The sequence below is a fragment of the Artemia franciscana genome, chromosome 3, assembly GCF_032884065.1.
Source record: "Artemia franciscana chromosome 3, ASM3288406v1, whole genome shotgun sequence".
Lineage (NCBI taxonomy): Eukaryota > Metazoa > Arthropoda > Branchiopoda > Anostraca > Artemiidae > Artemia > Artemia franciscana.
The window spans coordinates 51,487,246-51,500,824 of NC_088865.1; the positions used below are offsets into that span (position 1 = coordinate 51,487,246).

The 13,579-nt window shown below is 33.6% G+C and overlaps 1 protein-coding gene across 1 annotated transcript in view; it reads left to right on the plus strand.

Annotated features, from left to right (window-relative positions):
- Positions 1-13,579, plus strand: part of LOC136025390 (protein kibra-like) — a 55,892-nt gene that overhangs the window by 5,796 nt on the left and 36,517 nt on the right. Inside the window, exons 3-5 of the mRNA XM_065701379.1 lie at positions 288-553; positions 7,189-7,438; positions 8,781-8,929. Of these exons, the coding sequence (XP_065557451.1) occupies positions 288-553; positions 7,189-7,438; positions 8,781-8,929 (665 nt within the window). The remainder of the gene's footprint in view (positions 1-287; positions 554-7,188; positions 7,439-8,780; positions 8,930-13,579) is intronic.

Here is a 13,579-nt window from a genome sequence, read left to right on the forward strand (position 1 = left end):
TATACAGATTATTGTTGTTTTTCTGCATCTGTTATGCTAGTAAAACAGTGTATAATTATAAAAACAGAGAAGATATAATGTGTTTTATTTTTTTAGTGCATCAGCTTTTTTTTAACTTTATGTTTTATGTAATTTTGTGGTTTGTTTGCGTGTTTTCATGGGCTCTGTTGCCAAGCATAAGTTTCTAAAGCCCATGGAATGTTGTATTTTTGTTGTTGCATCTCTTGATAAAAAATTCAAATATCATTCATGGAGATAAATATGTTAAAGTACAGTTCTTATTCCAGACTAAACAAGAACTGGTCATCATGAAAGAAGAGCGATTGAACCTGGCACAGAAGGAATACGCACAACTGTCTAACTTTGGGCATGTTAATCATTCTACATCATCCCTGGCCTCGACAGGTAGCTCAGGGTCGAATAAATATGATCCTGATTTGATTAAATCAGATGTCCTAATGTCAAAACACCGCGTGTCCCAGTTGAGACATGAACTTGAAGTAGCTAGACTTGAAATGCTTTCACAAAAGAAAGGACTTAGTCTTTTAGAAAAGTAAGTTTTTTCTTTCTTTTTCTTTAAAATTCCGCTCAAACAGGGCTCCTTTAAAAGAGTATGGTATGATGTTGCTTTGCAAGGTTTTTTAAAATATATTTTTTTTTTTACTCTTGAAAGCATTGACTATCAGTTGAAGAAAAACCTCCAAATTGAAATTTATGTTATTATTATTATTTAAGAATTAATGACACTTCTTGACTACTAAGGTCCCTCCGTCGTCCCTGCTGTGCATTCCTGCCGCATGATTCTATCTCTGGGTCCCGTATGCATGAGAGGAAAATTTTCATCCAAGTCAACTTGTAGTCAACCTGCGATTGTTCCCCAGCGAGAACCTCCAACCGGTACGACTCTAGTTCGTCATTGTAAAGGGACACGTTTGCATGGAACATAAATGGGAGACAGTAACAACGGCCATCCAAGGGGTAAAATTAACCTGGACAATCTGTCTTGGCTTTTTTCTACAATTGGCCATGACTTCCGTTGAATCCACTGCGCCACCATAGGACTGAAATTCATGTTAAAGTCATGAGTGGTATATTTTGAACTTAATGCCATAAACACTCTTCCACTAATGGACTGGACTTGCTTCCCAAGTCTAACTGATTCTTGTCTTCTCGGGAATAACCATTTGGCAACTTTCCACTTGCTGCAAACAATGGAAAGCCTAGTCAGCTTCGCTTTCCAGTTCACAAAAAAATGTTTTAGTTTGTTTAAAATTGTTCTCATTGTGTAATGTCAGTTTTGGTGGTAACTCTCAGTTCCTATTAAAGTTGGGTTGAGGTACTAAAGATTTCTCTTTTTCAGTTTTTCGTACTGATTGGCTCATTAATCTTAAATTCTAACAGTTAATACACCATTTCATCAAATACACAAAGTGAGATGGAAATGCAATGCTATACAGTTCATATTAGGACTTTGATATTCAGTATATGAACATAAAGTCCCATTTGATGGACAGTAAAAATCATATTTTTGATCAGACTCGTCAATTGGTGGTGGGGTTTTCAATTAACCCATGGATCATTACCCCCCCACACCATTTTGAAATACAACTTTTTTTTGCAGTTTTATTGGAAAAAACCCCTTTAGGGTTTAATAGTTGGAAAATGGATAAAACAAAAAAGTTGCTTCCCTCCCAGACTTGGAATTTTTTTTTGACCTCCCCCTAATCATGTGGTAGCACAGTGTATTGATGTTCTGCTAAGGTTTGGCTTCAGCTGCCACAGGGTTGGGTGAAACGATTGTTACTTGTCCTTGTGCCTTGTGGGTCACCAATGGCTCTGAAGGATCTTTATGATTTTTTCAATTCCCATCTATATGTTTTCATGAACCATTGTCCCAGTTCTTGACTTGACACATAAATGGTTAACTTACAGTTCACTTAAGCCCAGGAAGTATGTACCCTTTTAATTGAGTTTAAATTGAAATGGATGGTTCCTCCTCTTTTCCTGCAAGGACTCAGGAGACTTCTTATACTATAATCACTATACCACTTGGCTTATATAAAATATACCCAATTAGTATCCTTTAAAAACTAGCATATAAGCTTAAGTCCCTCAGCACAGTCACTATTAAAGCCCGCTCCACTTAGTATGTCACTACTGTGTTGAATTCTTTTTTCTCTAATGAATATATCTTATTTATATTTTAATTTATATTTTAAATTTTATTTATATTTATAGTTTTTAATTTATATTTATATTTTATCTATATTCTTATTTGTATAACAGAAAATATTCTTGTTTTTCGTTTTAATTTTTCGCTTAAGAACATTATAAAAATAATTTATTTTTCTGTTATATATCATATTTTTCTAGTATTTATAATAGAGAAAAAAATAGTCATTGTATTACCAGTAACAAAACTTTGGCAATAAAAAACGAATAGAAATTAATTTCAAATCAACTTTATGACAAAGAATTTTTTCAGAAAAGTAGAGCCATATTAAACATAAGGGGAGCAGAAACGGGCCCTATATTAATTCAAAATCAAAACAACTAGAAATCACTATTAAAGAATTAAACCCAAAACGAACAGAAATTAAAATGAACGATCATGTCAAATATACAGATACTGATATATATGAATAAATAAACCCTGAAACGAATAAGAATTAAATTGAATATTTAAGTCAAATTAAAAACGGAGAAAAAGTACTACGCACTGGAGCTTGGGTTCTAAATTATTTTCTAATCATATCTTATTGATGTATAAACAGAAAAATAAATTTTTTCTCTAATAAACTGTCTAATATCCTTCCCTGTTCCCGCACATTCACATAAAAGATCTTTTACCGTTTCCTCATTTTCACAAAATGCACACCTCGGATCTTCATTCTAAAAATGGGCTCTATATGTCTGAATTCCTGTATAACCTGACCTTGGTCTAAATATCACACTGGCTCATACCCTTTTAAAGTTCACGCACTGAGGAATATGAAATATATAACTTTCACACTTAAAATGCCATCACATAATTATTACCCCGTTGTAGATGTCACTAATGTAGCAGAATTCCTGACTCCTAAAACTTGTATTTGAGTATTTTGTTTAATATAGATATTATTTGGCTCTGACATTTTTTTTTATAAAAGAAGGCTGTTAATTTCTGAAAGTAACCCTATAATTACTGCTCTTCCGTAAGTTGGCAAAACAGCCTAAAAGCACTTTGGAATTTAGATTATTGATGAGAGAGCATGTTGTAGACACTAACACAGTTGACCAAAGGTCCATTACTATGTTTCCACCATGATTTCTCTGTACCATGACAAATTACAACATGGAATAAATAGCAATAAACATTTATAATTCACAATACAACAATAAGCAACAAATACACTCATAGACTATTTGAATTATCTTTGTTCTATGACTATACTCCTTAGTTCAGCCCTAGGATGAATGGATGATTGACTGTCTATCAACTAGTGAAATGACATCATTTTTATACAATTTTGAAAAAGGCTTATGCCAGCTATGCCTCTCCCACTGCCACTTAGCCATGGCCCTAACTTTTTCGTCACAGTCCAACAGTTTCATTTTAATAATTGAAGATTGCTAGTACACTCTTACTGAAAAAAGAATAAAACACTTTAAACTATGAATCGGATTTATGCAATTCTGAAAAAGGCTTATGGCAGCGCTAGCTCTGCCTCTCCTACTGCCACTTAGCCATGGCCCTTAATTTTTTCATCACAGTCCAACAACTTCATTTTAATAATTGAAGATTGCTAGTACGCTCTTACTAAAAAAAAAAAAAAAAAAAAAAAAAAAAAAAAAAAAAAAAAAAAAAAAAAAAAAAAAAAAAAAAAAAGTTACTTTTCAACCATGAACCAAATTCTTCAATTTGTTTGTGTAGTATTTTATTTACTATTTTTACCAATGAATGTTTGTTGATATATCTTTAAATCTATATCTTATAAATCAGAAGTAGTACTGATTATTTTAGATTCTTTTTTTGCTTTTGCTGCTTGTTTGCTGTTTTTTTACATTTTTGCTATTTTTGCTTCCTTTTTTGCTTTTGCTGCTTGTTTGCTGTTTTTTTTTTCGTATTTTGACATGCCAGTGTTTTAATATATGTTCATTATTTGAAATTTGATCTACTATATTTGATATACGATTTGAAAACTGCCTTTTCTAATTTTTTGCCATATCTTTTTAAGGTATTATAATTCCCAAGCAGTTATTTTTTGGTTTTTGCTACATTAAAAGTTGCAATTTGTCCAGGTGAACAATTTCAGATCAAAGCTATATCTTTCTGCAAGTATTTACACTATTTTATGTTTTATATTTTATATCTATAATAATTTATCTCTCACCCCTAAGAATAAGAACAGAAAAATCCTCGTACATGTCTGGTCATGAATACTTAGCATATAGAGGACGGAATATTTTTAACGCCATCAAATAATTTACTTAGAATGCCAAAAGCTTAAAATCTTACTTAAAAATATTAGCAGAGTTGACAACACACAAGACGTTGCACATCAACTAACTATGTTTGAGTCATTGATTTTAAACTGCAAGGGCTGATAAAAAAAAGAAAAGAAAAAACGTTTATTTATGTTCAAAAGAAAAAATATATTTTGACTTTGGAAAACTTAATATTCTTCTCAAGTGACTACTTAAACTAAAATTTGCTCAATTTTCCATGCACGGATCGTGTCTAAACATCCACACAAAAAATTGATCCAATGGTAGGCTGGTGCTAACCAAGGCCTGTAATACAGGCCATTTTTTTCACCTACTTTGTCTTATATAATTATGGATTCAGTTTAGTAGCAAATGACCAACTCGTATGTCTTGGTAGCGACTTTCAATTTCCTAAGAATTTAAATGAACTGTTAATGTCCAAAAAGATAATTCTTTAAAAACTTTGATTTGTGTTTAAATGTGGCAACAGGATTTTGACTGTTAGAAACTTAAAATATTTTAAGTGACGCAATAAACTAAAATGTATAAATAAACTAAAATATTAAAATTTAATAAAATAAGATAATTTAATATTAATAATTAATATTAAAATAATTTAATATTAAAATAATTAATAAAATAATTTAATATTAATAATAAATAATTAAAATAATATTAAAATAATTAAATAAATTTAATATTTAAAATAATTTAAAATAATTTAAATTAATATTATATAATGTTTAATTAATATTTAAATTAATATTTAAGCTCTATTATATAGAGCTTAAAATAATTTAATATTAATAAATTAATATTAAAATTTAATAAAATATTAAAATTTATAAACAATACATAAACTAAAATATTCTCAATTCTTCCTGCTCGACACCGTGAGTAAACAAACACACACACGAAAAAGAAGTTTGAAAATGTCTCAGATCGGATGATAGGTTCGTCATGTACTTAAGGATGCCACTCTATTCATGCCATTTCTTTCTCAACTAAAATGTGGTCAACTCTTAATGCTTGAAAGTATCAGTAAGTAGACACATATACGCAAAAACCTGTAAAAGTCTGATCAGATGACTGATTTATGATGTGCACAAATTACAGTATAGGCTATTTTGCCAATTTTTTCCTGTTTATGAATTGATTTCATCATGTCCATAATGACGACTCATTATAGTCAAACATAGAGTAGGTTGTCTCTTGATTAGTTTTAACAGTATAAGTGTATTAAAATAAAATGAAGCAGAGACATATAACAATTTGTCAACAATAATTAAGAATCAAATCAAAAAAGAAGACTTGCTCTATAGAAACAAATTGACTCATATAAAACCAAAGCAAGTGAGAAAAAAATATGGAAAATCTAGTTGAAAGACCTTATGACATGCAGAGCAAATCAGTTGAGTACTCGTCAGTTTTTACTGAAAACGCTTCTTCACTGTTTGACTCTTTAATTTATGAAAGAGTCAATGTTTATTTGTAGGGGTGGAATGGGGTAAAATAATTTTGATTCATAACATTTAGGACAAAATTAATGACATCTAATTTCTAAAGCAGTTATATTTGATTAAATTGATAATTCTTCATTAGTAAATTAATTATTAGCAGACATATTAGCTATCATAAAAATCACAAGTAGAATAGTCCAACTGGTCCTAGGTTAATTTTGATAGCTCTCTTTAAATGGTTTTAATTTTATAGCAGCGATTTGCAGTTAAGCCAGGATGCAACATGGTTCAAGCGAAGGGGCCTCAATAATCAAAAACGTAGTTGGGGGATGGGGGTTGCAAAATTTATTTAAATGTAGTAGGGGGTAGAAAATGTATTTTTTAACGTAGGGAGGGGAGTTTTTTTGCCAATGAAATTACCAAAAAGTATGTTTTTTAATGTAAATATAAAAAAGGTGTTTCTAAAATCTAGGGAGGGGGGTGAAGATTTGAGAAAGCAATTGCCCATTTTCTAATTGATGTGCCTAGAAGGGCATAGTCAAAGTATTGCCATTGTAGAAAATAGGCTTTAGTTGGGAAGGAACATTTGGGAGAAGGAACAAATAAATATACCCTCCCCCCCCAATTGACGCGACTGACTTTTCTAATAGTATGCATCTATGAAGCCTATGTTCTTAATACCTAATACCCCTAATGCCTAATTTCAAAAACTTGTTTAATGGGTAAATGTCCAAAAAATATGTTATTATTATCATTAAGTAACGCTGTTCTACTAAAGATAATGTAATTTGTTTTAGATGGGTTAACTGCTAGGGAACTACCTACTGTAAAACTGCGCAAACGTTCAAGTGCTAAATTAGCCTTATGTACAACCTGCACCAACCAACTACCAATTACTGTTATCGCAGTGTCGTCCGCGAAAGAGGTCAGCGCCTCAACTTATATTTTCAGTGGAAATATAAAAAAGGTGTTTCTAAAATCTGTGGAGGGGGTAAAAATTTAGGGAAGCAATTGCCCCATGCCTAGACAAGCATAGTCAAAGTATTGCCAACGTAAACAATAGGCCCTAGTTGTTTCAAATTATTTGTCTTTTTTTGCAAAAGATCGTTTAAACGCAAGCTTACCCATGCCTTGTTTCCTCTAAACTTGTGATCATAAGCAGATAATGGTGAAAATATTTATTTATTTGAATGCTATCTATTCTAATGGCGTGTGTCTTTTGTTATACTCTCTCCTGTTCCTACAATTTCATATGTTTCAGAGTCGATCGAAAAATGTCGGTTCCAAATACCAATTACTCTCTACCCGAGGCTCATGCTATTTTGTCAGAACTTCGCAATATCCAGAAGTCCCTGTTGATTGGCCAGAAGGAAAAAGCAGAACTCTTGGCAACTTTGGCAAGGATGCGAGACAACAGAGGGTACAGAAGTGATCGTTCGCTTGATAGCTCCCTCTTCAGTTTGACAAGCGAGAAAATAAGCACTGCCTCGCAAACCGATATCTCAGGAGAAGTAAGACTTTTAATGTTTCGTTTTTTAGTATTTTTCAAGTTTAAAAAATTGCATTCAATCTTTAAAAAGTCTTTTGTTTAAGAAGGAAGCAGGCTAATAGTATACTGCTACTCCGTCTACCATCCTTCCTATTCTGTAGATTCATAACAGGTAGGTTGTTCTTAATGTTGCCGGAAATAAGTCTCAATTTTTTTTTACCTTTTAAGTTCAGTTTTTACCTCTAAGTTGTCTAGTTATGTTGCCGCTTTTCTCCCAATATTAATTTTAGACTGCGCTATTGAAGGCACTGATGTTTGAGGTGTTATTTACATGGATTTTATATACATATGAATTGGATTTATCACCTTCTTCCCAAAATCTATTATCCAAGAATAAACTTTTTTTTTACTTGTAGAAGAAGGTTTTTATTCATTGTTTATATTTGAATAGTTCTGTCACCAAAACTTTATGTGATTTGAACTTTTATTTGTTTCTGGCATGTATCTAGTCTTCTATGTCTATATAGAAGTAAAGTTTCCAACTGCCAACATATAAAAAGATTGCAGATCAAAGCCAAAAAGAGTGGTTTTTGCTAAAAAAAGAGAGTGCCAGTCAAAAAATTTGCGCATCCCCTCTTCTGCGCCCCCTCTGAGGTAAAACTAGTGTATTTCACATGAAAAAAGGACGATTTGGCAACCCTGTTCCTTGGGTCAAATGCTCTTTTGACGAATGCGCCAACTACTGACGTTTAAAGAGAACGGAAACTGACACCCAAAAATAGTGATTTTCACTCTTCCACATCCCCTCTGAGGTAAAAGATAGTACATTTCACATGAAAAGCGTGCAAATTGGCAACCCTGCGTAAAAGTAATTGCTCATAATACAGAAAATTAAGTAGGAAAGAAGAGTGCTTGGGACTTTGGGATTACTACTACTTTTACTACAGACAAAAGTACCTTCTTTTTATGTTACTCCTATTTGAACCATCAATAAAAATTATGTCTCTTTAAATTTTTAATTTTAGCCTCTTAAGGTCGCAAATAGGACCCTTTTTTATTTTTGTTTTGATTACATTTATATGCGCATCTTCAAATAATGAGTTCCACTTGCAATTGGTGCAAAGAACCCCACCCCCTCCAAAAAAAATTGGCCTTCTATTTTTTTCATATGGTGTGGCCTAGCTGGAGAAACATGGGCCAAGAAATATACATTCTTCATATTCGAGATCCCCCTCTTTATTCTCTTATAAAACTTTAGTTTAGTTGCGTCACACTTTCTAAATTAGTGGATTCTGTTTACATGTTCAAGTTTTTAATTAAAATGTTTATTTTTTTTAATTATATTAAAATGTGGCCTCTTTTAGTTGATGTCACCAAAAGAAAGGGTCGCCCAATTAACTCGACTCAGATTGGAATATGATGAAGCTCGAAGGCGTCTACAGATGGTTCAGAGACTTCTGGCTGAGCTAGAAGATAAAGTTGTCCCTGGACAGTCGGAAAATGATAGAGATAGGTAAGCTTATAGTTCAGGACCCTAATTATGCATCTGGGGCTACACTGCTGCGCTGGGAACAATATCTAGATTGTTTTAATTTCCCGTGTAATTTCCTAAATTTCTTCTAATTCACTTAGGTATTTTCTTAGACCACATTGCGTTTCCATTTACGAGAATTTAAAAAAAATTAAGAGAGACAAACGGGTTTAATTTAAATCGAGCAGTGAACAAAACGTACTAAAAAAAAACACAACAAAAACATTAATTAATAAAAATTTTGAATATTTCAACTTAATATCCGAGAGCCTTTATCAATAAAAAAAAGAGAAAAAACAAAAATAATTTACATCATAACAGAAAAAAAGACAAACAAATAAATAAAACTCACATTTTAATAAAGGCTCCTCAATACTACTTAACTGTTTCTCTTCTGTGTACAGTTAAGCAGTATTGTGGAATTTTTATAAAAATGTGAGTTTTGTTTGTTTGTTTGACTTCCGTTTTTTTCTCTCTTTTTTTTTTTTAAGGAATTAAATTATTTTTTTCCGTTGATAAAGGCTCCTGGATGTGGTGTTGAAATGTTCGGAATTTTTTATTAATTAATATTTTAGTAACAAAATTAGACCTTTAATTTTAAATCCAAATTTTATTGAATTGGAATTGAGATTGTTTTGAGTGTTTCTGTTGGGCGTTGCTGCTCTGTCTCTGTCGTTGATGGAGCCGGTATTTTTTCTTTTATTCTGTTAAAACCATTTTAAAGCACTTGAACTTCCTCTGTTATCAGTTTTCTATACCATTTAATTGGACATTTTGGTTTTGGACTAATTTTTTTGTCTCAGTGTGGATACAAAGTTTTTATGAAAAATGCAAAAATAGCCTGATTTTGTGTAAAATAACCCATATTTCGAGAAAAATAACTAACCTATCAGAGAGGTAAGTATTGAATAGGAAATTTCGATAGGAATGTCAGGTATCCCAAATCAACGCATATTTCCTGCGAAAAAGTTGAGAATTGTACCATATGTGGTTATCTTGGCAGTCCTCTGCCAATGCCCAGTATCTGTATTTTTCAGTCATTTTTTTTTCGTTTTTGAAATGTGAGAAATAGGTAAAGATACGGAGTTTCACGAATATATTTTTCAGATTCCACTCTCTTTCGGTTTTTACTATTCATCTTCTGCAGTGGCGTAATTTCGTCAAAATTCTGGGTGGGGAGGTTTAAAGTTGTATCTAATTATCCTAAATCAAGTGAAAATAATCGTGAAAACTGAAAAATGAGCCATTTAGTTCATAAAGGTAAAGATATACTAAAGAAAAATGACTCGTTTCTGTGGTTGCTTGAATCATACAGGTTTATGTTAGTTTTGGCAAGATTTTGAAGGCAAAATTTCAGTTGGGAGGGGTGGGGGGCAAACTGAGTTTTGGAAGGGGTAGTTGCCTCTCCCCACATTACCTAATAGCAAATTACGGCCCTGATCTTCTGTTGACAGTATTTTCACATGCTGGTATGTCTACAATAGGTTTGTCTATGAGGAAAACTGGCGGAACCTATATCTATCCGTTGTAGATATTAGGTCGTTTCTCTGAAAGCATAGGTCCATCCCTAACTTAAAATCGACAGCATGTGTAGATGCTAGGTTTTGACAGTGGAAAGTCAATCTATTAAGTTGAATGAATTGGAGATACATCAGGAATGCTCATTATTATTTATTCTTGCTGGAATGCAACAATTACTAGTAATTTACATGCAACCCTGTAACTTCGAGATGACTGTTCTCCAAGCATGCTTTTATATTTTTCTTTGAGCGGGTTTTGATTTTGAACAGCTATTATGCCAAAAGATTATTATATCATTTAATGAAATTTGAGCGTTAGGAGCTTGCAGACATGTGACCACCAATCATGTATAGATCGAATAAGTTCGATTTAAGTCTCACTCTATGCAATTATTAAGGGGCTATAACGACTGGTCAGTCACGTAAGTTTATACAACTGGTTGGTGAAGCCAATATTTCTCCAAATTACTTTAGGGGCGGACAGGATCGTTTAAAAGGGAAAGTGAAGTGGGCGAGCTGCCCCGGGCGTTGTTGCTGCGTAGGGTGGTGCCTAAAGTAAGGGAGCTGTGGCTGTTTTTTTATATTTATGCTTCAGTCTAAGGGGATGCCCTAATTAATTCAGCCACGGGCGCAACCAACCATAGGAATGATCCTTAGTGTGGATACAGAATCTTTGATTGGGGGAGGGGCTACCAACGAAACAGGGATCTCCTGTTGGTTTTTTTGCTGCTCCACTGTTGTAAATAGTGTGACTTTCGATTTTTTAGGGGGTCGTGCCCTTTTACCCCCTCCTCTATGGATTACTGTACAATTGATAATGCTGAAGTTGCTTTCAAATCATTCCAAGATAGAATACCTTATACTATCTCATGGCTGGGGATTCAGGTGAAAACGTGGGGGAGGGAACTTATAATAATTGGGTTTTGGGTAAGGAGACAATATGCTTTGTCTCCAGTCCTCACAAAAGATTCTACTATGTTTTTTTCTTTGTTATCTCTGTTCATCACCCATGGAAGTATTCTCATCTGAATACTAGTAGTTATTTTATACTTTCATCAGATTTGAATGCTATATTTCGTACTATGTATCTTTTTTGAGGCACGAGTCTAATGACAGTTTAAAGCAATATATAATTTGACATGGGTAACTGTTGAACAAAGAACGGAAGACGCGTCATTCTTTTCAAAATAGCTTAATTTTATTTAAGTATGATTTTTTAGTCTTATTCAAGCTATTTGTTTTGATTTATATGCCTAGTTTATCAGAAAACTGAATATGGTAACTGAAGTGGTAACTGTTTGCAACATATTATATTTTAATAGTTAGATAACATACTTCAACAGACGTCTTTGCATGCATACTTCATTGCACAGATTAATGCTGCCATTCCAACAGGGACTGCATTCCAGACAATGAAATGTCAAAAATTATTGCCAGCGGTCATAGCATTAATCTAAAGAAAAACCTTAGTCGCTCCTAGCTCGTTCTGATCGCTGGGAATTTTGGCATTCCTCGAACGACATTAAGCGTTTGGTTTTCTTTAAACTTTGCCAAAAATTCTGGAAACTTTGATGAATGGTTTCCAGACCATTTCAATAATGTATGAACAAAAGTATGCATGCCCATTGACGATCCAAGGAGAAATTCCAGCATGACTATTTTGTCTCAGTTGCCTGGCCTTATTATCATGCCATTGGCGTAAGTACGCGAAGTTTGGAATAAGCTATCCCCCTTCCTCTGCCCGAAAGTCATGTTTAGTTTGACACATAAATTCAAGCAAAGTGAGGTAACATTGATTAAAACTCGACCTATTTTTCAAGGACGTGTAATTATTTGCTCTAATTTACCATAGAAAATGTAGTTAGGTGGTTTGTATTTTCATGAGCTTAGTTATGTTTTTTAAAAATTAAGTAGTCCCCCCCCCATCTTGCTATAGGGTCACGAAACAAAGTCCATACTGTTGGATTGGACTACGAAGTCTAGTGCTGTTTCTATACGTTTTTATCAACGGTGTGGTAGCACAGTGCTATGTTAGACTATACGGGGCCCGGGGAACGATTTCTGCTACATCGATGCTGGGCGATAGACTTGCTCCCTTTCGCTGTTAAAAAGACCTGGTAAGAGTGGTAACTGAAACACTGGTTTGGCCCAATGTTCCATGATTGGTTCTTAAGGATCTCTATTCTTTATTATTTGCCTCCTTCTAGAGGATGAGTTGTATATAGCCCTGTGAATTATATAGAGGTTTGCCATAATTTTATTGCGTATTTTTCACTAAAAGTTGTTTCATAGTATAAAATATACCCCCCCCCAAAAAAAAAACAAAACAAAAAAAACAGCAAGCTTTTGTGTGTAACCTAGGGCTATACCTGGTCCCATTAGGGAGGCCTGGGACCCGATACTGACGGTAGTCATTATTATATTCGGAAAGAGTAGTGAATGGGGAATTGAATGGTGTATTTTTTTTCTATCTGATTTGTGTCCTTAACCTGTTTTAGAAGAAAGTAATGGAACCTTTTCCCCCCTTTTTCCTCAATTCCTTTTTACTATTTTTTTATACAGGCTAATGCAGAGGCGCAGCTAAGAGGAGGGGGGACCTCCCCAAAGTTCCAAGTTCTTTGGAATTTAGCTTTAGCTTTTATTTTGTTTCAGCTTATGTGTCACATTTGTCGGTACACTGGACGATTTTCTTGGCATGTTCTTTATACCCTCTCCCCCCTAAACTCGTAACCCAAGCTGCGCCCCTGGATTAATGTATATGTGTTTTTATGCAGGCCCAACGAGTTTATAAACCTTGAAAGAGAAAAAAAATACAGTTCTAGTTACAAATATGGTTATAAGTCATGGCTGATAATTCAAGCTGGAATACATCTACCTGTGATAGTTGGTATTTATGGCACTTGGTATCTACCAATGACGGTTAAATCGGGAAAATTAGAAAAAAGGAGGTATTTTTAGCTTACGAATGGGTGATCGGATCTTAATAAAATTTGATCTTTGGAAGGATATTGTGTCTCAGTGCTCTTGTTTTAAATCCCTACCGGATCAGGTGACACTGGGGGGAGTTTGGGTGGGGAAACCTGAAATCTTGGGAAACGCTTAGAGTGGAGGG